This window comes from Epinephelus fuscoguttatus, linkage group LG8, assembly GCF_011397635.1.
Source record: "Epinephelus fuscoguttatus linkage group LG8, E.fuscoguttatus.final_Chr_v1".
In the NCBI taxonomy this organism is placed as follows: domain Eukaryota; kingdom Metazoa; phylum Chordata; class Actinopteri; order Perciformes; family Serranidae; genus Epinephelus; species Epinephelus fuscoguttatus.
Genome location: NC_064759.1, coordinates 32,141,939 through 32,169,475, shown reverse-complemented (window position 1 = coordinate 32,169,475; position 27,537 = coordinate 32,141,939). Strand labels below are relative to the sequence as shown.

The 27,537-nt window shown below is 42.9% G+C and overlaps 1 protein-coding gene across 2 annotated transcripts in view; it reads right to left on the bottom strand.

Annotated features, from left to right (window-relative positions):
* znf407 (zinc finger protein 407) overlaps positions 1 to 27,537 on the bottom strand; it is a 166,456-nt gene that overhangs the window by 75,738 nt on the left and 63,181 nt on the right. For both annotated transcript variants that reach the window (XM_049584226.1, XM_049584228.1), the window contains exon 5: positions 19,337 to 19,411. In XM_049584226.1, the coding sequence (XP_049440183.1) occupies positions 19,337 to 19,411 (75 nt within the window). The remainder of the gene's footprint in view (positions 1 to 19,336; positions 19,412 to 27,537) is intronic.

Below are 27,537 nucleotides of genomic sequence, written 5' to 3'. Positions count from 1 at the left end.
CATATTTATATATTGCCGGCACTAAATTGCGTCGGGAAGAATTACTATCAATATGAATATCTGCAACAATAACTCAGCCGCAGTGCTGAGGACAGGATGCTCTTTATCAGGCTTCTGATAGGCCTTAAATACAGCACAAGGCAGCCATATCAGAGCTTTTTCTCTCTAATATCAGGCCGCATTAGCACCTCGTAAATCAAATTACACTCCTAGAATTTCATTAGGCTCACCTGCCAGCGCTGCTGTGCTGCAGAAATATTTATGTTTTTATGCTGCGATTGTGTGCTCACAGGTACACAAAAGGAAAGGAAGGGGGGCTGAGAGGGAAAAAATGGGTGATAAACCTAATTATCTTTTAAGAATACAGAGAAAATGTGTCATAAATTGTGGCAATCCTGAGGAGAGCTGGCGTTTTCGAAGCCTGTGGGGCTGAGAGTTGGGGGACAAGTCTGCTCCGCTGTTTACCATCTTTAACCGGGGCTAGACTCCCGCAATCCAATTAGCAGCTTCCCCAAATTCGCTCTAAACAGAAATCAAACAGGATGATGTATGACGCCGATCACCGGGCCCTCAACAGCAAGCTAATCTGATAAAGCGGAAAGCAAGACTGCTAATAGTGCAAATACTTGTTCAAACTGGATCCAAATGTTATGATAGGAGTCTGTCTTTGTTATCTAATTACCTCAAAAAGAATTTTCCATTTGTTCATTTGTTGTTGCTGTTTGTTAGATTATATTATCTGCATCATAAGCATCTCTGGTAGCTTGTGCTGAATGTGAGCCGAGGCTGTGGAGGAGAGGGGGTTGAGAGACGGTGAGCCGTGAGAAGGGGAACGCCGACATTCCCGTAATTTCTTCCCCATCTGGAAGTGGCTGGGTCTGGATGGTGGGGTGTCTGGATATGGATTTTGATTAGACACAAAGGGAAATGACTGAGCCAGTGACCGTAACGACAGCCACTTAATAAAAAGGTACAGTCTATACATCAGAGAGCATCTAGCTGTAAATCATTCGGCCCTGTAACGACGTGCATTCCCGTCCCATTACCGAGCCCCTAACAGGCCACTCATATTTACTCTCTGGGCCCCAATATCATTTTAAAATAATGAGCTTTGTCCCTTATCTAATTAACAGGGGCCTTGGTTCATTTGTTTTTTTCCCTCTTCTCTTTCTCCGACTAAATTTAGGAAGCTGGCATATTGTTTTAACATACAAATATTTAGCAAATTTGCTCCGTTGTATAACCAGTAAAAGTTATAAGGCGGTTGTGACTATTGTTGTATGTTGTGTGTAATTGCTGCATGTTGCAACTGGAGGCTGTTTATCCACGATTGTGCATGTTTGCGTGTGTGTGTGTGTGTGTGTGTGTGTGTGTGTGTGTGTGTGTATGCGTATGTGCTCCAGTGGGCAGAAGTAAAAGACCAGGTCCATTCTCTCTCTTATTACTGGAATTGTAATTCAATGATCACCTTAGATCACACGCGTGCCATAAATCAGATAGGCTTGACAGAGGATGAAAAATTGTATTAATAATGTGAAACTTATTATACAGTCCCAAATGCTCCCTTGATAAATGACATTGTTTGGGCCTGACAATGATTGCATTTAAAACATTATTTCTGTTTTCTGCTGGTGTGTATGTGTATGTGTGTGTGTGTGTGTGTGTGTGTGTGTGTGTGTGTGCGCGCGTGCGTGTGTGCGCTGCTGGACACAGCGGTGGATGGTTTGCTGGGTGGGGAAGACAGAGGTGGGGTTCCCGAGCTTCATAAAATATTCAAGATGTTTCCCACCCTTCTCTCTGGAGTCAGTGGGCAGGCGATGGTCGTGGCAGTAAGGGTATAAAATCTGTGTGTATGTGTGTGTGTTTATACTTGTGTGTGTGGCTAGCACAAGTGAAATGGCCGGTGGCTCACCGCAGCGCAAACACCCAAACTCCCAAACCACAGAAATGAGCTGTGCACATCTTCAAGTCATAAAGCAGCGCACTTGCATTATTATTACGACACGTCCTAGTCAGATATTAGCAAATGTGAAGAACTGCAGAAAGCGGCTGCATAAGGCTAATCATTTATGAACGAGTCCACTATGGGGTTTTTTTCTTTTTTGAATAACTGATTTAGAGAGGAGTTTATTTTTCTTCATAACTCAATTTATATAAGAATGCTAATATAAGAAAAGTGAGTCTGGACTTGGCTTGAGCAAGAGCCAGCAGAGACATGAAACCCTTAAAGAAAAAACTGTGGAGAAAAAAAAGCATGAGATTCAATACGCTGTGTCTGCACTCTCTTTCTTTCTTTCTTTCTTTCTTTCTATGCTGCGTCGTATCAGAACGAGCTGGACGGCAGGATTTAACTACACGAGTCCAGTCTGCTTTTACTAACAACAGACGAACCTCTGAATCTGAGGGTTGTGGAGTTAGAAGCAGCAGAGAGAAAAGCGTCTGGCACGGGTCCTATTTCTTTTCACAAGGACGAACACATTAAGTTGTAGCTTTTGCTAATGCTGTCTTATTTTCAACACCCATCTATACAGATTAGGTGCCCTTGCTTAGTGCATAAGCCGTCACGAGGGGTGTAATGTCCGTGGCAAAGACTGAGCCGGCAACTGCAACGTGCCTGCCAATGCTGTTGTAAACAGCACATCAAAACTGACAAGAGTAAAATGTTAGCCTTATGTTCTGACTCACTCATTCTCTGTGTTCAAGTAACAGTAACAATAACACCAACAAGAGATGCCCCTTTGGAAACTGTAATGATCCAGCAAACAAATACTCACATCCAGTACTTGGTATGATACAAGCCAAAATCCCTGGATCAGACATCAGAAAAAGAAAATAGAAGTTACAATCTGAGATTTAAAAAAAAAAAAAAAAAAAAAAAAGCTATTGACAAATATAGTAGTGAAGCCAGTATACTGTAGGGCACATGCCTCCTGGAAAAAAAAAGCAATTGGCAAAATGTTAAGAGAGCAATATGAGTGTTTCAAGGGGCAGAATCAGTGTTGGAACGTAATGAAACACTTGTAGAGGCATCATGCAAATTTGTACAAGCAACAAGCAAAAATAAGACAGAGAGTGCTGGAGCAATAAAAATTGTTGGAAGCGATGAGGATGTGTGGAAAGGGCCTCAAGGCAGCAGCACAATAAAGTCAGCAACAGACCAAATTGTGAGAAACTTTTATGTGCTGGATGACCAACCATCGCAGCTGTCACAGGGGCCTTAAATGGGACATCCTGTGTCATTTTTAAGACTGACAACAGACTGGATAGACTCTTCCTCACTGTAAAAAAAAGAAGTGGAGCTCCAGCTGCAAGGAGTTGCATATCCACCGTGACAGCAATTGAGATGAAAAAAATGACAAATTCTGTGAATTGTTCTTCGTAGCTTTCTACAGAAAAGAGCATCTGAATGGTTTATTAATGATTTCTCCTGGCTTAGTAGCCTGACATCGCTAGACAAAATCACAAATGCGAATTTGTCTAGAACCTCAGTTTCAAACTCCAAGAGGTTTTGAAAATGTAGACCAAAATGCCTCTGAGCGCAACTCATTAGACCTACAGTGCAATGAAAAATGTGACAGTGCAGAGTGACAGACAAATGTAAACAGACCACAGCCTGCAGAGATGAGCTGTGATAGTGTAGCATCAATATGTCTGTGAAAGAGTATTGCAATTTTTGCCATCACAATTTTAAAAAAGTGCTTCAACATAAAGATCCACATCAGCTGCAGCCATCCTGGTTGTTTCCAAAACATGCTTCAGCTTCTTTTTAGTTAGGTTTATGCTCGCTATAGTGTCCCTGGCATGAGGAGTGTGAGCCAAAAATGACCTCATCACATTTTTTGCACTAAGCGCAAAGGCTCCACAACTTGTTAGTCCCAGGCCCCCAAGAAGTGAGCTGAACTCTGAAGTCAAGTTGACATACTGGCCAAACCGTGTAACTACAACTTCTGGGTCCATCACATGATGCCATTGGGCCCAAAAAATACTTTTTCCAATAGACTTATATTGGGAAAGAGACAGCTGTAAATCAGTGGATACATTTTCTTTGAGCATCACAACATCCCGTTAATTTCACTATCAGGATTTAATCCATTCAGTTTGGAAACATTTGGAAGGTTTAGAAGTGCTGCATGATGATGTCATTTTATCCCCATTGAAGTTAATAGAGGGCTAAACCAAAAGTTAGCCGCTAGGCCAGGGTTGTCTCTTGTGTGCCTGCTCTATGAGCCCAACAATGCAGAAGATCCAGGTAATTTTATACCCGTGATGTCAAATGTATTTGGCTTCATGTGCCACTAAGCAACTTACATAGGAATGAATGGGGTCCAGTTTTCAACACTGTATCCAGTTTTCTTAATACATCCATGGTCAGTCACTGTCTAAACATGCCCAATACTAGACAAATGGTTGCGATTGTCTTGACCCAAGCCAGGCCAGCTGAAAATCTGTCTGAACAGGAGGGGGACCAGACATATCTGACAAATCAAATAAACATGAACTTGTAAATTCATTTGGTTCCCAGGCTGGTGGCTGATGGTAGATTTTGAAAAGAGAAAAATCAAATAAATAAAGGCGATGCATTTGTTCTTGCATGTTTGTAACAGGCCATGGCATGAAAAATGGTAATTTGGTACTGGTACATGAACAATACAATAATATCGGCTTAAGAAAACTGGTATCAGTGCAGCTGTGGGTTCAAGGAAAGTCTAATTAAGTTCCTGGACAGTTGGAGTCAGATCTCTGCACAGGGACACTGAGAACCAGACTGGTCTCTCCCTGTAGACTTGGCTTTCCCTGGCTGGCCCTGTCCATGTCCTCTACTGTACTGTATGTGTGACCCCCCCTCCCCGCCTCCCACCCACTGATCTTATTACCCAACCCACCCCACTCTCCTTTCTCTTCTCCTCCTCCTCATCCCTGCAAATGACCATGATGGGAGGCCATTCATCTCACTCCTTCGGCCACCACAATGAAATAAATCAAGAATTTTTCCCCCAAATATAACAATATTTGTATTTGGGGTGGGGCAGACGTAATTGATGACTGCGGCCGTGCTAATTAAAAACGGCGGAGGTTTCATTAATCTTGGTCATTGGGTGGGGGGATACTAGGGTAGCTACTACCCTAGTTGGTGTGATGGGGGGGGGGCCTCCATCGTCCTCATCGCTCAGGTGATTTGGGCCATTGTCGAGCGTATTAGCACGACGAGGTTAAAGTGAAATGGCCATTAATAATCACAACAAAAGTCTATAGTATACAAAGTCAGTCTCTCTGTCTCCAGCCGTCTACCATGATGTAACTCCAAACAAGACAATATAGTGAACAATCACACGTGTTTACTGCCATGTCCTGGCTGGAGAAGTTAATTGCTTTTCTGACTTTGCTTTGTAGCAACTGCTGTTTTTTTCCACCCCTCCCCTGACACACACACACACACGCACATGCACACACAATCATACACTGCTTTCGAGAATTAATTACCAGTGCCAACTTTTGCTGCTTTGCCTGTGTTTGCATAGTCAAAACTATCCAGCCACAGAGAACCTGAGTGTCACGGGCTCTTCAGAGGAAGACAGATATTAACATCAGGGTTTATGTGTATTGCACCTATGCAAGATTCTACACTACTGACATGCTAAATTCATAATCCTCACACTCAGTATATGAACATTTCAATGAATGATCTGCTACATTTTACATACTAACATGCCTTAAAGAAGTATATCACTGGTGGAAAGATGTGTTTTCATAATCTGGTCTGTCTGTGCAGTAGAAAGATGCAAACACTTAAAATTGGTGCTACATGGCCAGATAAAACAGAGAAAAATGGCTGTGACATTTGCTTTTGCTCAATAGGTAGAAAACCTGCAACTACCTGAATGCACTGTGCTGCAACGGACCAATAAACATGCCCACTGGTGGGTGACGTAGTGTGACTTCCCTGTGGCATCCAGCTGGTAACAAACAATCTTGTATAACAATTTAACAGAAAGCTAAAATATGTTTCTTAAAACATTTGAGGCCAGATAAAAGCAACCCAGTGACAGAATCTCGGTTTACATTTGATTACACTTTTATTATTTTTAGATACTTTATTAATCCCCCTAAAGGGAAATTCAATTTTTTCACTCTTGTTGTCATTAACACACAGGTCCGACAGACACACACACATGCACAAACAGGACCTATACATGCACAAAGTGGAGAGATGTCAGAGTGAGGGGGCTGCCTTGGTCCCAGAGCGGTTGGGGGTTTGGTGCCTTGCTCAAGGGCACCTCGGCAGTGCCCAGGAGGTGAACTGGAACCTCTCCAGCCACCAGTGCGCGCTCCATATTTGGTCCGGACGGGGACTTGAACAGGCGACCCTCCGGTTCCCAACCCAAATGACTGAGCTACTGCCGCCCCAGTTTGATCTGAGATTTTTTCAGCCTCTGTTGTTACAATACAGGAAACAATAGGGTGCCCACTTCCTGTTAACAAATTCTCACTATTACAGCTAAACAGTGCACTAAAATGTGTTTCTCAATACATTTAAGGAAAGAAAAAGGCAATAGTGAAAGAATCTTGGTTTGTATTTGATCAATTTGTATTTGTTTACTTGAAAGTTCATGTGTTATTTTGGGGTGAGGACATGAGACATGGCAGAGTTCATCTCTCAAGAAACTAAAACTTCTCTAATATGACATTTTGGTTCTGAAGCAGACGAAATGTGTTACCTCTCCAGCTGCAGGTGCCATTTTGAACAGGACTTTCAACGGACACCCTGTTATTATTTACATGTCACTCACCTTAAAAACGCTGATTCATGAAGTTGGTCTGATCTGGAGTGCAAAGCTGATATTTACATGGTTTGTTCACATGACTTGACAGAGGTGCATATTTAATGTCGTCACTGTGGACAGAGAACTCAGAACACTGTTACGCAGTGCTACATGATAGTCAGACACAAGTTTTCTGTTGGGGCGTGGTGTCATCATGTTCCACTCAGGACCAGCTGCTGAGTCAAGTGGGACACCTGGTAAAATTAGGTATCCCGATCCGGTCCGGTGTTTGGCATAATGTCAAACTGGTTTTAAAATGTTCACACCGGCCCAAACCTCCGTTGAAGCCTAGGTGTTTAAAATACATCTCCATGACTCTGCTCTGACCAACAGAGTAGAACCACACAGAGCTGTGATGAACCAAATGGCATCTAGCAAATAAGTCACACCTGAGCATGTACTTAACAGAAAAGACGGGAACAGACCATAGAGTTGATAAAACAGAATCATATTGTTACTGTTGTGCCATTACAGCGCAGACAATTTACTAAGTAGCACCTATGAACGGCGCAGATGGATATCATCATCACGCCGTAATGGCTTCTACATGTTAATTCACAACTTTAGCTTCTCCACCACGACTCTGCCACAGAATAATGGCTAGCCTGCATCTGGTACAGGCAGTGTAGGGCAGTGTATGAAGCATAGAGAGAAACAGAGAGAGAGAGACAAAGATAAGGAGAGAATTAAACAGAGAGAGAGAGAGAGAGAGAGAGAGAGAGAGAGAGAGGAAGAGATGGGTGGGTGGGGTGGAAGCAGTAGCATATGGTGCCACGCTGCCATAAACAAGCTTTATGAAAAGACCGGGGACGTTTATTTAATCATGGAATACCTGAGGAATCGCAATGAGACACACACTTTGTCCCATTATTGTTAGCCCATAAATTTAACTGCTTTACCAGAACGACGAGGAACCTGATACAGCCACCGAAGACAACGCGGGGAAGCAGGTGAATTTATGTATGTGTGTGTTTGTGAAGTGCACTGTTTCGTGGCTACGGTAAAGAGTGTATGCGTGTATGGTGTTACAGATGAACAGCCATAACTGCTACACACTGATATCTGTGTATCTGCAAACACAGAGCAGTACACTCTGGAAAGTATAAGGTAGAGAATGCACAGATACAGATGTGTCCTCTGTATCCATTGTATTACTCAGTTCCTCTAATTTTATTCTTCTAGCTGTTTGCTTGCATAAACATGCATGATTCCACCTGTTGTCACACTCATTTTGTAAAAAGTCATCTCCCACAACCTATGTAAAGAATTCAAACATTCATTAGTGTTTCGACCTCCTAGGTCAGACAAAAAAACACCAGAAGGTAACAAGATTGGTCTAAAGGCCCCCTGAGGAAATGTATTTCTCATTTGTATTGAACTGAAACAGCAGTGGACATCCAAATAAAGCTCGGCACTGCAGTCAGGTCATTTCAACATCATGTGCACGGTTTCAAATGCACAAACACAACTGTGCACAAATATCAGTATGTTTGCCAGACACAGGAGTATGCAACGCACAAATACACACACTTGAAAGTTCACAATTTCAGTCCAAAGAGCTGTTCTTGCAAACACAAAAACAATTGGACTGCACATGCAATTGTGTGTCTGTGAGCATACACACACACACACACACACACATACGCACACACGCGCACACACTCACAGCTCTGGGTCAGGGGGACAGCGGTAGCTCAGAGCCAGCTGTGACCTGCCGGTCCAGGTGCTCAGGAAAACCGCTGTTAACGGCCACGATTGATGATCTAATCAAACTGTCACCACGGCGATCCGCTGCGGGGGGAGGGGAGGTTGGGATGGCGTGGGTGTGTGGGGTGGGTGGGGGGTTGAGTGGGAGTTGGGTAAGAGCAGGTGGGGGGGAATATCCAGGAGGCCTTGTGCATGCTTACCGTTAGCTCAAATTGAGAGTGACAGTCTCAATAGTGAAAAGGCCCCTTTTTTCCCCTTCTAAGTAATGGAGGAAACAACTCCAGCGGTCTTCCGGAGGATGTCACATAATCAAGGGAGCCCCCCCGCCCAACACCGCCAGCCGCCCATCCTTTCTGTAACGTCTGAGCTCAAGCAGAATATGTGTGTGTGTGTATGGGGTAGGGGGGACGTCGGACAAAGGGAGATGATGTGGTACAGTGCGGGACCTGTGGCCCAGACAGGATGAGCTCTGCATTGTTGGCACTAAACACACACATCCACACAAAGTGCTCCAGAAATTAGGTAGATGACAGGCCTCATGGTCCCCCAGTGTACTGCATAAGTTCTACACCTACTGCTCTGTAAGGAGCTGTTCTTACTATTGATTTAGCAGTGAGTTATAGAACTATCTCCACTGAGGAGAATATGGTGAAAGAAGTGACACCTACAATTCCAATGGTCATTATTTTTTTACATTCTCTAAATGGAGTAATTTTCAGTGAATTATACTGCAGTGAAGCAAGACTGTTCCTCACTTAGCTGGAGACTCCATGGAGGCCCCTAAAGGACCCCTACAGCCTGCTCAGGACTGTCTGCTGTGAGGGCCCTAGACCCCACTTTAGGAACCACTGTCCTTAACTACAATAGATAAGCCTTATATGCTGTCCAACATATGAAATCATACAATCACAGCCCACACAAGCACATCAGATACAAGAGGATAAATAAATGCTTGTTGTTCACATGTTTAGCTGTTACGTTTTGCATTAAGCATCAAAGGAAGTGGTTTACAGTAGTGAGTTTGGAGAATGAGCAGGTTTCCTTGAGGGGGCACTAGGAGGACCCCAGGAAAATGAGGAATAGTTTAATTTCACAACCATTTATTTTACCAAAAACTACCCAAATTACAGAACAGAGTTAGGAGTGACAGTGCAAAAGTTTCACTCAAACCTTCTCACATACAGCAAACTTTCTTTGGTCTATGTAAGGAGATGAGATTTATAAGATTTAACAGATTTATTTATTATGAATCTTATCTGTGGCTTAGAGAGCAAGTGTCCCTTAGACTTGCATTTTATAATATTAGATTTTTTTGTCTAATGATAATTTGTCTCATGTCTGATCCCTCTAACGTTAACTCTCTTTTATTTGTTTCATTAACTATTTATTTTAAAAGGTAATCTAAAAAATAGGAATGTTCAGTGGAGATTTTCTGGGATGAGTGAGTATTATGTTACAATGTTTATCTATGAGAAAAAACATATATGGTGTGAAAGTGTATACTTATTGGTTATATGTGCTATTTGTTTCAGAATATGGCCCTTAAAGACTGGCAGAAATAATTGGAGAAAAAAAGAGATAACAACATCTCAATCTTTCTTTCAACCACATATTAGCAATACAGCATAGCCACATGGGAAAATATGATAATATTTCTCCAGTCCAAACAACATAAAACAAATGAAGCTGTTCTATATTTAGCTGAAAAGAGAAAAGTTCAGGAAGTTGTCCAACTTAATAGTGGCCTTGTTGATCGCTGCCTGTTCTGCGTTTGTGTTAATCACCTTCCCCAGGATATATCCACGACTGCCGCTTGCCCGTCCAGCTCGCATTAATTTAATCGCTGCTCAGCTAATTCATTGATTAATTGCCTCATTAGTGATGCCTGGCAACATCCATTTCTGCCATGACAGTCTGATGTTTCAATAGAAAAGAAAAACAGGCTGGCAACAGCCCAGTTTTTCCACAGTCCCACTGTGCATAATGTCCAACCACTGTCAACAGTTAGCCGCACAATTGTGTCGCTGTATAACCGCCTGGTTTTGTGCCACGGGATGTGGAATGAATATGAAGGTGAACTGTGCACATTCTCCGTTCTTGTCTGGTTGAGTAATGTCACTTGGGTTTCAGCGCTGGGTGACATCATTCTACAGGAAAGAAAAACTTCAAAAGCTGGAGGGACCGTTGGAGCTGCACTACCGAGATGAGGTAGATGCTGTTATGAAAAGACAAACTACGGCTGCGGATTTATTCCACAAGTCAAGGTCACGTTGCTCTGACATGACGAGTGGCTTCCAACTCTGGGACGGGCTGTCGACTGCTAACTAACATTATTATTAGTAATAGGAGCTGATAGGACCCTGTTGCACCCTGCAACAAGGAGCTGGATGTTAGAGCGAGCAACAACAATACATCGACAGGAGTGCTGATGTGACATCACTGGCCAAACGACATGACCTCTGACCTGTCGCCTCCGAGACACAGGCCCAGATTTATAATTGGCATTTTGTCACAGTTGCTGCTCCCAGGCTGTGGTACTACTGTGCTTTAACTAATGATGAGTTTGACCACAGAGGTAGAGATTTTAGCATTAAAGTGTGTCAGCTTTTCAGAGAACCAACATGCTTCCCTCACACCCCCCACTCACCCACAAACACACACTCCCACAATTCTGCACCATATGCCCATGACAAGTGCATAAAAATCGCTCCCAAGCGATAGCACAGGCCAACCCATAAAAACTTAATGCACCTAATTTTCCAGTAATCAAACTTTTATAGACTGCAATGGCTTTTAAACTAACAAATTTTAATTATCGCTTAATTTTAACAGCAATATTAACGCGATCCCTCATTCTGCGAGTGTTCATTCTCCATGAAATATTGAGTAGGGTAAACAGCGAGGCGCTGTCCGCTGGCTCCTGTTCAAACAAGGAGCCAGCAAACACAAAGGTGAGCTAGGGGTCGCTGAGGCCTTGCCAGTACCACGCCGGGACTACGTGAGCTGCACAGACCTCTGGGAAACGGGGCTTCATGAGTGCAAGCACACAGAATGAGTCCGCTGATGTTGCACTAAGATTACTGCACTAAGAAATGGCATTGATTACTGGTGTATGTTGGTCAGTGTTGTAGTGGTCCTACTTTAGTGCCAGGCATTAGTTTATTTCATGTTGCTACAGTAAGTTTGATTTGACATTAATTTGAGCTTTTTTTGTGGATAAAAACAAGAACAACTGATTTCCTTTCATTTTCCTCCAGAATTTATGGATATTTCAGTATCCCACAGTGAATCCAAATATCCTCAGCTACTTTCAAGTTAATATTTTCCTGCTGCCTTTTCTGTGCTGCTAATCACATCCCTGCTTACACTACCAGAAGAACGGGATGTTATTGACTGCTGCCCTTGGGTGGCTAAAAACTAGGCCTTACCACCCAACACCAAGCCAGAGAGACAAAGTGCTGACACAGGCAGATAAGGGAAGGAAGAAAGAGAAAGATTAAAGAGCAGATTCATTATCAATAATTAAGGGAAAGGATTTATTCTAATGAATTAGGGGTTGTCTTTATCTACTCTTTATCTCCCTATCACACTGCTAACTCTCTCTCTTTTCCTCCCTCACACATACACACGCCTGCCCTGCACACACACTGGCTCGTGGTTTTGTGTGACTTGACCCCTGCCTGCTCCGTGTGGTCCATATTGCCACCATGCTGGCTCCAGGCAGGGCTCTTCCGCCCCTGCTCCACCCGTCAAGCCCGGATGGTCCCAGCCCTCGGTGCCGGGGCAATATGGCCGCGCTGCACGGCATGCTGGGACGCGGCTGCGAGCCCAGAGCCCGGCGCTGCAAAGCCAGATGCCCACTCAGCCGAGCTCGGCCCCTGGCACAGCGATGTAACCCACCGCAGCAATGTATATATCAATTCTGCCATGTGAACATACAGAAATAAAGGTGATACATTATGTAAACCTGTGTTTGACTAGAATATGGGTTTACTGATGTGTCACGTCCATTTTTTAAAATCAAAATATCATATCATTGTTGTCTATGTATATTAACTGCAGAATGTCTCTAACCTGAGAAAAAGGAATTCAAGAAACACTGGTTACAAATAAGAAAATTGACAATTTTAAAATCACAAATAAAGATGCAAAACATTTACATAAAGCACATATGGCAGTTTCCATCCAAAATCCCTATCTCCTTCAAAAACTGGTCATTTTCTACAATCTTCTCACTGCAGTCACGTAATAACGGATGCTCTGAATATCCCTGTCTTCATTTTGTGAGTCATCACACCTGCGCTGCATGCATCATGCTAGCTATTTCTGGATCTGAATTCATGCCTTTTCACCTGGTTTTCTGTTTTCTTCCGAGGGATTTTAGCGCCCGCTTACTTGGCTCAGACATACAGTAATACTGTAGAGAGAGAGAAAAAAAAGGCAACTGCACTAGAGCAAAACTGTGAGCAGATTTTAGCAATTAGACATCTCCAAAACACTGAAAACATTCTCTCCAGCTGCTTGTATCATGCCTTTTCTCCCGCCCCCCCTACTTAAACAAATATATCTTTCTTCTGAGTTGTCAGCACTCCTGTTTCGAGAGTGATGAGTGTATTAGTTCAAGGAGTTTATTATTACAAGCGTGAAAATGGCAGGCGTTTTAACAATTACCTATGAAAACAGGTATGTGAGACAGGTCAGTTGTCTTTTGGCACCCTGTTTTTTAAAGAACTAATTACAAGCAATTGAGGCAAGGTCGCTGCTGTCACTCATGCTCTCAGGCCACTCCCTTGTTATTGAAGTGTTGGTTTAGGTGCCGGCAGACCCGCTGTAACATCAGGGAACACACACACACACACACACACACACACACACACACTGAGAGGCACACCAAGGTTAAAATGATAAACTAAAAGAAAACTGAAGATTAAAGTAGTGAAGTAAAAATCGAAATATGTGGTGAAATATGATTTTTTTTGGATGATCATGAAGGCAGAGAATTAATTTTACAATACACACATGCTGGCATACATTCATGTATACACAATTTTATAGAAGTTAGTTTTAGTCACATGAAAAAGTGTTACTCAAAAGAAGTGATACACTATTTATTTCATGTCCCTCCTTAGGGACAGCTATTCTTTGCTGTAATTAACAGCACGCATTCAAACTGATGGTTGTATCCTCTTTTTGTTTTACAGTCAAGATAACTCTATTGTTCTCCTGTGAATGAGCAGGAAAAAGCATTCTTGATGTTCAACGCTCAATCAAAATCAATAAAATCAAACTAGTGGGAGTACTTTTACACGTTCTGGAGGACTATACAACTATTTTCCCACAAGGCTCACACCGCACATCTATTAACTAAACAAGGGAGATTATATATTCAGATGAAAATGCACCGAGGAACAGGGATAATTCAGCTCAGTGTGACGATACAAGTGGGTGATAACAAAAGTGACAACTTCTTATTATAATTCTGAGCTGTAATGCAAAAATGTTACAGTAAAAATCTTTTGAGATCACCGTGAGCTGTTACAATCAGACACCACGGAGCTAGGTTTGTGTAAACTTATGAGGACATGTGAGTACACAGCTTTGAGAGAGCGCACACATGCAGGCAGACAAAAGGACAAAAAGCCCTCGTCTCCGCTCACTGCCTGCAGTGAGGAGTGGTGGTGTGACTGAGACGAAGACCCAGTTGTGTCACTTTATAACAGTTCAGCTCTCTCCCTCTCTCTCTCTCACCCTGAACCTGTCAGATAGTTGGAGTCTGTCATCTCACCCATCCTCCCCTCCGATTCCTCTTCCTCCTCTTCCCCACTGGGGTTAGAACGATATGTGGGGCTAATATTAGCCTTGTTGACCACCACTGCCTACAACACTCATTAGTGGGGACTGATTGTAATGTGACACTGTGACTGGGTGACATAAAAGGTACGTACAAAACAGATTTTTCACATATGAACAAAATCCGGTTTAAAGAAATTGTGTGTTTTTACCACGGCCTTGCCATGCTTGTATGGCTCACTAAAAACATGCATGGTGAGCTGAAAGTAGGCTCTGTGTGACAAGAAAATTTGCAGGTTTGAAACCAAAAGGAAGTGTTTTCTTTGGCTTTGATCGCTGCAGAGTGTATAGGCCAGCCAGCTGATGTCTTTGTACAGCCATGTTTTCAGCTAACCCAGCATACCAGTGTCTTTGGCGTTACTTTAAAGTACATTGTGCGTTATCCTTTTAGGAATAACCTGCTGGGTGTTGGGCAAAGGCTTCTCACTGCCCCTTACTTAGGGAAGGTCAAATGGGGACAAAGTCCCCCATGTGGATCAATAAAGTTTAGGCGGATCAACCAAAACAGGATACTGACACTAAAAATCATCAGCACTGTCAGCTTTTTAAAATCAGTGGGACTCTATCCTCTTCACAGATACCCACCCAAAATATCCTGGCGTTTAAGGCCCCAGACGGATTTGGCTAAGTGGAGCCTGGCGTCACCTACGGCTAGTCAGGTCTCTTCCTCCTCCCGCTCCTCCTCCTCTCTTCCTTTGACTAACAGATCTCCCCAGTGTTCTAAAAATACCAGGTGAACAGGGCCGTAGCGATGGTGATGAAACTGCCTCTCTGACACTGTCCCACTGCAATCCATCTCTCCACCGCCTGCCAGCCAGCATATGTTTGCAATTGGCTCCCCCCAGCAACCCCCATTGCCTCTCAACCCACCAACCCCCCCCTCACTGGTCCCCAGTTGCCGGTTCAAATACTCCCCTACACACACACACACACACACACACACACACACACACACACACACACATTTCCCCATCCTTTCCCTCTCCCTGTCTCTCCTTCTCCCTCAGCTACCGTCCTAGTCTCCAGGTCTGGGCTTTCAAAGCCGGTGCAGTTATCAATCATTGAGCCAGCACTGTCATGTCGAACCAAACCACTTATACGCACACAGGCACGTACTTCCTCTCTTTCTCCATTTCTTTCCTTCCTTCTTTCTTTCATCTCCCCTCTCTGCCTGCCTGTCTCTTTGTCATCCCACCTCACTTTCTCTCTTTCTACCTTCTCTTTCTTTTTCCCCTCCTCCGTCCTCTGCCTCCTCTCATACACTTGCCCAAATTTGTTCCACTTAATAAGCCCTCCCCAATGACCTTGTGCTAATTAAGCTGCACTGTGTTGGAAATATGATGGTTAATTAATGATGAGATAAATTCTGTCTGCAGGACTGTCAGAAAAATGATGACACCGTGTTTTACAGGTTTAAATAGAACAAACCTTGTGGCTGTCCTCCCTCTAAGTGCGTATGCAATGGAGTGTGTGTGTGTGTGTGTGTGTGTGTGTGTGTGTGTGTGTGTGTGTGTGTGTGTGTGTGTGTGTGTGTGCGTGCGTGCGCACAGTAGGCATGTGTTTAAGTGTGCATGAATGAGCGCAATAAAAAGAATGAGAGAAAACAAGAGATGGAAGAATGATCTTTTGATGACGAGTGAGAGCTTACAGTTTGTGTGTTTATGCGTAACTGTATGCAAGTTTACATGGGTGTGTGTTAACACAGTACTTCTGTGTGTTTGTTTCTGTGTGTGTGTGTGTGTGTGTGTGTGTGTGTGTGTGTGTGTGTGTGTGTGTTTGATGTAATGATGCTGTGTGGCATAATACTTAATGGCTGAGCAAAGTGTTTGAGACGTTTTATGGCATAAACACACACCAGGTTAACGCAACACACAAAGACAGTGCAACTTAATTCATGCCCAGTATCCTTGTGTGTGAAAGTGTGTGTGTGTGTGTCCTCAATGACCTTGGCAGTGTTGCCACCTTCTATCACAAAAGCAGTGAGCACAAAAGGTCTTTGTGAACAAAAGTGTGATACACATGTGGGGTTTTTTTTTTACGTCTTTTTACCAGCTAGACAATTAAAGCCAAACGGCATCCTAGTTATTTTCAAAACTATAGGTTGTTTCAACTAAAATCGGTGCTTTCACTAGCTTTGGCTAAAATGTCACATCTCAGATGTGCTGCATTTCCAAATTAGCAAAGATTAACCTGTGTGGGGATTGGAAATAGAGACTAACTCTTCTATTTGGGCACTGTGCTTTCTAGCATTGCCCCAATTACTACAGTGGGAGAATCAAACTGTGTTCAATTTATCTGACAATGAAAGTGCAAATGTTTGGGGTTGATTGTGGTCAGCGATTGCCTCCTCTGACAGACTGGTAGCTTGTGTTAATGTGGAGGTTTTTCTCAAAACACTAGTGTGAAATGTATCTGGCTGTGTAACCTTCACTGGCCTTCCTCTCTAGAATTCTAATCAGATCATACACATCAAATCTGAAAGATGTGCCAAAGTTAAATTGGAATTAGGGCCACAAAGCCTTTGCAGAGTAGCCCAGCTAGCAAGGAATCGGCAGCACACTGCAGGCAGACACTGGCATTTAGCATATTGTTGACTGGACCGCAGAATATAAGGCCAGCCTTACAAACATAAAAGGCTGTCCGTGAGTGAGTGATAAAGTTACACCATTGGTCAGAATGACTAATGTTGTGAGATCTGGAGTTTCCGCATTGGCTGTTGCTCTTTCATCAAACATTTCCCTCAGTTGAAACCCAACGGCAACCCCTAGGGCTGAAAAATACAACTGCAGTTCCTGAAACGTCCACTTGAGGCTGGCTCCAGAAGCCATTCAATCCCCACAGACACCCATGTTAAAATGCTCAACTTTCATTAGCAATAAACATATTTACAGCCTGACAACTGTACAGGGGGTGAATTTTTATATTGTTCACCAGTTTATATTTCATTAATGCTTAAAGTTACATATAATTGAGGGCGGGCTGCACTGAGTGCCGGCTGTCTACCAATAGTGTCCTCGACTGTTCAGTCAGATCCACCCCTCGCTCCTCCACAGAGCCAGCTTCTTGCCAAGATGGCGACGGCTGAAATGCTAACCTCAAGTCCACAAATTAATGGTTAACTTCACAGTAACTATTATCTTCAAAGGCTATGTTGGAAAGCTTTACTTTACTTTTATTTCACAGATAAAAAGCAATAACTAATAATAAAGCCCCCACAAAAAAGCATTTGAAGTCTTGTGTGTGATTTCCTCGAGCTCCATATGAGTAGAAGCAAACTCCACTAGCCACTAGGCTAATTTATGCAGTGGGAAATGTCAGAGGTCTATGCTAATAATGTTAGCATGTTGTATATGTAGGGAAAATGCGTCTTGTATAAGACACCTGGTATGTTGGTGAACCTTGTGCAATGTATAATGTCATGGGTCACTCAGCTCCAAAAACCAGAACCTTTCTGCTATGTGAGCCTGTCCAGGGGTATTGTTCTTCATTTTAACATGTATTTACATACATTTTTGTGTGGACCACACCATCCAGGCCAGCACTGTAATTAAAAGTCTGTGACTGAGCGAGTGCCTCCACTTCCTGTTTCAAATTAAAAGCCAAAGTTTAATGACCGGCCATATACTAGGTTTTGACCTAATCCTGTGTGAGCACAGCCCAGTAAGTGTAGTCTGGGGGATTTGCAGGTGAAACACAACTATTTAAATGGCATTCATTGACCACTCTTTTAACACGAAAGTTGACAGAAGTAATTACAATGTTACAACTGTGCGAGTTTACAAATGAGATGCTACTGCAGTCATGGCAGCTTGTACACTTACACCTTCAACCTTCATCTGTCAATGGAAACCACCAATACCTGAGGTAATGGCAGTTGGCCTGACATTATCTGTTGTGTTCAAACAGTAAGTTACATAAATGTTGTTAACCAATGGCAAAAAAAAATGTGGTTGCACTGGGTTGGTTGAACATATGTAACTGTGAGTATGGAGTATCAGCTATACTTGGACAAATAAAGGTTTCAATAACAAAAAAAATATGTGGATCAAACGGATACTTGAAGCAGTTGAGGATATGAGGATTTGTTTCCATCTAATCCAGATGAACAGCTGACAGTAGGAATTTAGTTGATAATGTCAGAGAGATGGAGAGGCATCTGGTCGGGTTGCTTACTTCCATATCTGAAGCCACTTGTCATATCTAATACCACACGTTGTCAAAAGTATCAATTTGGTTGCGGAGTAATGAAAAAGCGGGTCTGTTTCTATTTTAGCAGCTCGCTTGACAGATTGAGAGGTGTTTAACGTCTCGTTTTGGCTTGTCAGAGTAGGGGGGCGGGGGGGCTTCACAACTTCATCTCCTCATCTTTCTTTTTCACACACATACACAACGCACATACACTGACAGCAGGGCTCTGCTTCTGATAGACAGGGCCAAGCGGGAGACATTGCACATACACAGAAACACACACTCGCATACGCAGACAAAAATGGTAAAAGAAACATCATTCATCCTTAATTCAAGAGGGAGAGCTGAAAGTAAGATGAGGAAGGGAGCCAGATAAAGTTTGACAGAAAAAAGGGATGTAAGCAAGAGACCGAGACAGACAAGATGAGTGAAAGCCATTTAACTCATTAGGGAAAGGAGGATCTCAAGTTATATTTAACTTGAAATTTACTCTAACTAGTGGGGACTTTTTGCTTAAAAGCTTGCAGACCTCCATAGGGGCTGAAGGAGTCATCCACCAAAATCTAGAATTAATTGCCAGCAGTATCTCTCATGTTAAGACTCCTGAAAACAAGCTAAAATACCTGACAGTCAGGATCTAGGATAGGGAATCATATCTGAATCAAATTCTGTCTGTCATGAATGTAAATGTGCTAGAACTGATTTTGACTTTGACTGAAAAGGAGATGATGATGTGCAGTGCTGGATGTAGTTGCAAGTGTTTAATGTACCTCTCTTTGCGTTGTCCGACTCCATGTTTTCCCAGCAGGTGGGTGCTGAGGTGTTTCTTCATCACAAAAGCCCATCTACAAAACACACACACAGAACATGGGTTAATGTACATAGCAGTATACACAAGGGAGTTTGTCCAGTATGGGTTCATTTCAACTGCTGTTTATTTCAAGCAGTCATTACAGTACATATGTAGGGTTGGGAATTGGTATTCTATATATTTAAGGTATCCACTCAAACAAGCTCAAACAAAACTTACATTTGATTGCCTTTATATCAAGATCTAAATTTAAAATAAAAAGTCTTCATAAGGTTTTGCTTGCCCCCAATCTTGCAAAGTGTTCTTCGATATGATGCGATGTGTGATTGGCCCACCATGGCAGCAGCTACAACCCATACAGTTTGCAATGTGGTGAAATAGAGCAGCGTATTTGACAGAGTTGGCAGTTTACTGTGTCAAGACACCACCAAAACGTTCCAAAGTATGGTACATTTCCAAAGTGGACACCCAAGATTTATATCACCAATTCAGTATCTTACCAAATTTCTGCCCTTTCTCCCCTGAGTTACAGCGTTGAATAATGTCCAGAAAAGTGCTTTTGCAAAAAAAAAATTGATGTCATGGCAAAGTTGACCTTTGATTTTTTGGATATAAAAATCACTTCATCATTTTATTCTGTTAGACACGTCAAGACGCTGCCACAATGTTCCAAAGTATGGCACAGCTCCAAAGCGGACACCCGAGATTAGTGTCACCAATCACTATCTAACGATGTCACAGTGAAGTTGACCTTTGACTTTTTGGATGTAAAATGTCATCACTTCATCTTTTTATTCTGTCAGACACTTGTGAAATTTTGTCATGACTAACATATGAATTCTTGAGTAATGCCAAAAAGGTGTTCTGTGAAGTCAAAGTGACCTGAAGTTTGTGTCAAATTTTTAAGAAATCACCTCATGGCGTTCTTGACACACAGGCTGGATGGACTCATGGACAACACGTAAACATTATGCCTCTGGCCCATACTGTCCCCATGAGGAGGCATAAAATAGTATCAAAAGAAGTACTCTATTGGTATTGATAGCCTCTTTTTCAGGGAACTGGTACTGTAATTCTTTGAACTATACCCAGCCTTATACATGCCTGACAAATACTTCCTAGGATTTTAAGATAGCTTCTGCAATCATGTATTCTCAAATGAATGAACTACCGTTCCTAAAGTAAGACTCAAGCTGCACCTTCTCCATTTGTCACTGTTTCCAACAAGAAGCTATAAAGCAGAGAAGATGTTGTGTCTTCGTTTTGGTTGTCCCTTTATTTCTATGCTGCTCGTCCTTCTTTTTCTCCCCGATAGACACTCTCACAATTGCATGAGAAAACAAACCCATCCTTCTCCAACATTCCAAGATTTTTCCCAGGAACAGACCCCATCTGACATTTAGTTTTAAATATAATCTGTCATAAACAGTTGCTTTTGGGTGGAGAGACTATTGTTCTGTTAATAGACGACAGACCAGCAAAGCGGACAAAAAATGTAAAGGAAAACTTTGCACCACAAGAGGAGTATAGGTTTGAGAATGTTTGTTTTAACAGCACCTTTTCAGTCAGACAGTAGAGTGAGAATCTAGGCAAAGAGCTCCACATGTTGTACATCAATGTGTCAAACAAATATGTGCACACGTGCAAGGATTCAAATGCACATGTATCTACAGTAAATACAGTTGCACGCACGCACAGTCAAAAATACCAGGGTACCAAAGCTTGACAGTGACCGCAATGTCCTGACTTTGTCGAGGGCCCTGAGTTTACCGTGTCTCCTAAACAGCATATGAAAACATAATGAACGGATGACAGGACTAACTACTCTGACATCCAAGCTGCTTCACCAGAGTTTTCATCCCCTGGCCTTTTCATTTAGCACCCATCACTTCCCATTATTGTGCAACTGAGAGACAATGACCACATCTGAGAGCTGAGGATGGAGCTACATGAAAGGGGCCGAGGGAGTTGAACCGACAGTCATGTGGTTGGCACTGTCACTGCACACACTCAGGTCCTCCCCCTTGTCACTCCTCCCATTTCTGGAGGTTTTCACTTTTGTTTCATCCAAGTAGATCATTATTCTATTTTCTCCTCGGCAAGCCCCGTCTGCGCCTTTCTGAAGCTTTCCTTCTAACTTTACGAGTCAGTCTTTCATAAAGCGAAAGCATAATTACTTCGCTATTTATGTCGCTATGTTAGCTATTGCCCCGCTCTACCCCAAACCCCCCCCCCCAAAATGTCTGGACGCACACACACACAAGGCTGTGTCCTCCATCCCATCATGGCCCCAGAGTCCCGTCCGTCATCAAGGCCCCTGAGGCCGACGCTAACTAACACCACCATATAAATATTCAAACATGTTCCCCTGTTTTGCCTCGCTATCATCACTCCACATTTTCTCAATCCTCTCTAACTCAATCCATCCACCCGTCCAGAATGCTGCCTTGGAGTTAAACTGGGAGCGAGCGTATGACTAAATCTTGTATACTCCAATCAGGGAGACTGGCAAGATCAAAATGCTGAGCTTCTCTGGCCCACTGGAAGCGCCTCTGACTGACGGCATCATCTATAAATAAACAAACAGCATAATTAAGATATTTCTGAGGGGGTGGGGGGGTAAACGAATTAATCAATATATTTGAGAGAAAAGCACGGCCTTGGAACACTTCACGCGTGCTTGTTTAAGTCGTCGTGTTTAGACGCAGAGAAAAAAAGAGCTTGCAAACATTTCTGTTAATTATGTATTACAGCTGTCCTTCATAAACCTAATTACAGAGTGCTGAAAGGCAACAGGGGCAATTTGCATATGCGCATGAAAGACAAGACATATGCAAAATATGATTTTAATTAGCATTCTTTGATAGCAAGGGGTACAAATCAAACTGGCATGTTGTGAGATTCTCATCTCGCCCATTTTTTTACTGGATTATTCTCAGAGTGGCATGAGTGCAAGATGGGTAATGCCCTGTGGAGGCACCTGGCACAGGCTGCGCGCGCACACACACACGCACACACACACACACACACACACACACACACACACACACACAGAAATGGGTGTTAATATTCACTGAGATGCACAATAACAACATGCACAGCCGCAGATATAAATACACAAATGGGAAATGCGCACAAATGGTGATGATAACACATTTATAATTAGCTATTCACCATATGATTATCTAATACACCCAAACTACTATTCCTGATAATGTTGAGATAAAAAACAGGCAGCACACACACACACACACACACACACACACACACACACACAAACACACAATGATACAAATTCAGACAAATGACAGTCCTTACTCACAAAAAAGGACATCCACAAGTACCCTATCTCTCATGCATATACAGACACCAACACACACAAAGATCCCATATCTAAATGTTAAAGGGGCAAATCCATTTGTTTAAGGCAGTGTGTAATCAGCCCCCTGCCCTTGGTGTGTGTGGATCCTCTGCCATCCAGGTCAAGGCCTCAGCTTGTCGTCCTGCTGCCTTGGGCTGCATCATCAGCCCGAACCATCAGCCTTGATGGTTATTGTAACAAAGGGATACTTTAACATGCCATTCATCCATATCAATTCTCTTCCCCCCCATGAATTGAACTAATAAGGCTGTGCCTCTGCCCTCCAGGGAGGCTCATAATATCCATTGCAGATATGAAAAAAAAGAGAAAAAGAAAAAGAAAGACAGAGACTCTGGTGTTTCACGTTCGACTTTCCCTTCAGACTAATCGGCGCGCCACAGCTCGTTAGGTCCGTGACGTGCCGGAGCTTTACCGATAAGCAGGGGAGACACGGCTCAATTACCCACAGTTACAATCCTTCTCTCTCTCCTCCCTCCCGCTGCCTGATGATGAAGAGATAATATGTCAATATTTGATACAAACAACTTCATTTGCCTAATGGTGTTCCTGGATAGGCCCATCTACAGGTCCGGAAGGGATGGGAGATCTAAGAAAAGGCCTGGAGCAACGCTCGGCTTAGACGTACCGTAGCCCACCACCCATCAAATTACGCACACACCCATTCCCGAGAGCTGTGTACAAGGCATGCTGGGAAAGCGCCAGGTCAGACATGACATACTTTGCCAACTTTTGCTTGAGTTACTTTGAACTTGTTTCTTCGGGTTTTGACAGTTAACCTTGAAAGGTATAAGAGGACAAACATGCTGTCGTCTTTCACTTAATCTGACATTTCTGTACTTATATTGTTGCTTTAAAAAAGTGATACCAAATGGGTTTACACTGACACAGCATGGCTAAATATTGCATGGATGCATTAATGGGTTAGTTTTACCCAGAAGCCATGGGTAGAAAACCACCAACACAAGGGCTGATTTGATCCAATAACCGAACAGTATTATAACAATAACACTAACGAAGCATCAGAACAGCCCACTGATACTGGGTTTTTGAGCCCTCAAAATACATATCTAAGATCCTTGTGATGGTACATCAACTCACAGTAGGTTGGATGACACCTCCGTCATTGCTTGAGAGCGTCTGTTTCACTTGCACTGGCACTATGCAGTTTCGGGGTTCGGGTAGGAACCCGGACACAGAATAGCATACGTCATATCCCCCTCCTCTCTTTAGAGTAGCGTAGCCAAACCGAGGTGAACGAAGTTAGACGTGGTTGTCATGGCTGAAGTGACAAAGAAAAGGAAGAAGGTGAAGGTGTTGTCCAAGGAGACAAAGAAAAGAAAACGGGAGAGCGATAAAACAAGAACTCAAACAAGAATTAATATTGGTCTGGCTTTCACACGCTGGTGAGAGCTGAAAGAGGAGGAGGGATGCCCCACCGATGGTGACCTGGCGCTGTTACTGCTGTTACCCTCTACTTAGGAGACTCACTGTCTGCAGGTCGGCTGCCTCAGGTACATTTTAAGATAAAGTGTTAGCCTACATACAGACAGCTTTCATTTTAGTTTGTCTTTAACAGTTTGCTGTTAGCACCGCGAGCGCGATGTGCTTGTGTCAACTGTGATCATAAATCATAATAGTGGTGAATGAGAGACTGCGGACAGAGCAGACTGAAATATGGCTTTCTACATGCTGATCACATGTATTGATAAAGTATTGGCTTGGCTGGCAGAGGTTTTATCGCACATACGTACAGTAACAAGCGTAGTTGTCGTCAACTAGAGTAATCTTGAAGTTATATTCTCTTCATCTGCACTGCGGCCTCTCTGCTGTTGTCTGACTTCACTCTGTTGAGTTTGTGTGTGTGTGTGTGTGTGTGTGTGTGTGTGTGTGCGTGCGTGTGTGTGTGTGCATGCATGCACGCGCTGTGAGGAGGAGGCCAGCCCTGACATGCAGAGAGCAACTCATTTCTGAGTTTTGAAAATGAATAAATAAATAAAGCAATCGGCCTAATCATGCATGTACAAAATGCTATAAGGCTACTTTACCTGTTCTGAAGACATGATGATCACGCACTACATGGCCAGCTTCAGGAAGTTCACCGATATCGGAGGCTTGTCAACAAATGCACGCGCAGAAAGAGTTGTAACAGACAATACCGTTTTTCGTCTGTAGGGGGACCCCATGAGGTAAAAAGCACAATGCTCCATTGTGTTGCTTTAACCCAGTGGTTTCTAGCCTGTGAACAAAAATGGTGTGGCTGGGAAATTTAAGTTTTTGTAACCAAACAATGTGAACCTGTTTGGTAGAAAACACTTTACCCTGGCAGAGATATCCAGTCATCAGTCGACAACTTCTGGTTCAACATAAAATGGGCACTACTGTCAATGTATCTTATTACAGGTCCAGTGTGTAAGATTTAGAGGGATTTGGTGGCATCCAGCAGTGAGGATTGCAGATTGCAACAAGCTGAAACTTCTCCTGTCTTCTCCCTCGGTGTTCATTGTTTTGGTTATCGGGAGTTAAATTATCTGCAGAGGTCTCCTCTCTAAAACAAATGGATTTGGTTATCATAACTGGTAAAAACACTGAACAAAGCAGTTTTACGTTACAAATCAGTATTTCTCTGACGCTGCTCAGCCTGTCTGCGACAATCACCTGCTAATGTATCCTCACGTTTTTGTCTCTGAAAACTTATTATGTGCTCACCTTTTTTTTCTAATCCTGACATTCAGGAGATTTTTACCAGGGGCCGACACAGCCCATCATCAAACTACAGTGGCCAACAAAAAAAAAGCAAAAACACAAATTGCCCTGTCTGGAGCCAGTGCTTGGTTTGTCCATTCTGGGCTACTGTAGAAACATGGGGGTGCAACATAGCAGACTTCATGGATGAGGAACCACTTCCTATGTAGTAAAATACAGCTCAATCTACAGTGACTAAAACACAACAATGCTCATTGTCAAGTGATTATACACTAAAGAAATCATACTTATTATATTATATTCCATTTCTGCCAATAATCCCTTTAAATCCTACACAATGGACTGTTAACAAAAGATTAGATAAGTCCATGGACACAATTACTCATCTGTATGTATGTGCCACTTCACCTCTAAGTGTTTAATGGATTGTTACACATTGTATTCTACATCTCAGTAGAGAAATTGAGAGCTTTACCAAAACCAACATTATTTTCTCCTAGACACTAATATGAAGAACCAGAAGACTAAATCAAGAGAGAAGCAGGTAGGCAAAGGTAGAGCACATATTTCAGATTTTAAAACAACTCTGTTGTCCTAACTATGGCTGTAGAGGACAAAACTTAGGGAACAGTTGGCACAATTTCTTATCGCTTGTCCTTTGGAAACGACTGAACATCCAGTTTTCCGCCTGCTGTGCTCTGCCACAATGTGAACGCAACATCGGAAAAGCTATGAGCTGAAAAATTAAGCTGAAATCGAACAAACTGCTGTATTGTAATTGGTTAAAAGGTAACTGAAAAACCATTACGAGAAAGCTACCAGATGTAGGAACCGCTCAACCCTCGCCAGGCGAAGCCGCTGAAACCTGCAGAGGAGAGGGATTCCATGTGGGAAAGATGAAAGGGGGAGGTGGGGATGAGCTCTGAAGTTATGGGACTATGCTTCAGCTCTTTTTGAGGAGAAACGCACACATACACACACGCTCTTCAGTGGTCCGCTGGGCCCCAAAGAAATGAGTGTGTGTGGGCTCATCCTGCCTCCTGTGCCAGTCCTAATGATGGCCTCCACCTGCTGCTTTAATGTCACAGCTGGATCGCCCTCCATCCCTCACTGACTCTGACTGCCATCAGCAGCAGGTAGCTCCCCTCTGCACACTCCTCCCTCCATCTCCTCTGCCATCTCGGCTTCCTTCATCTCCCTGCACTTCCATCTTCTGTTTCTCCTACCACTCATCTCAATATTACCTCCTCCCATCCATCTCTCTGCTACAATTCTTTTTTCTTCTCCCCTCCTGTAGCACTGACTCTTGCAGCACCCACATTGCTTCACCTCCTCTCCCAAACTTCTGTTTTCCCCACTTTTTCCCTTTCTGACTCTTCATCATCTTTGCCATCTTTAACTGAACCAAATTCTCATACAGGGTAAGTGAAGAAGCTCTAGGATGTATGGGAAATGTGGTCTTAATTTAGAAACACTTGCAAGAACAGTGCCACTGGTGTGTCAGTCAAACATTCTCATTTATTTTTTGTAAAAGGCCTCACAACTAATTTGACAATGATCTACTGACAGAGGAAATGCTATAAAACATTAGCTCATAAATGTAAAAGGATAAAGTGCCTGCAAACTATATTTATCATTGAAGAGGGAGACCCATAGCATAAAAAAAGAACTTTTCTCAATGCCAAAACTAATTTAGTCTTCTGAGTAAACATAATGTGTTTCTTCCTTGTTTATTTATTTTTTTATAAACCCATCCCAGAGAACCGGAAAACCTGGAGGTAAGTTGACAAGTCTAATCTGAGAAGCTTTGACAGGCAGGTGAACTGACAGAAGAACAGAAACCAACACTTGGCTGACAGCAACCCCGGAGCGCTGAGACAGCTGCCGACATGTCAGACAGACAGATAAACAGACAGGAGCAAGAAGTCGAAAAGATAAGACATTTATTGACAGACGGAGCGACTGCTTTCCTGACAGACAGACAGACAGACAGACAGACATGAAGAAATCAAGAATAAGGACTGAGGAAGGAGGGATTCTGCTGAGTTTACAGGCTGAGTTTAATGGATGTTCTA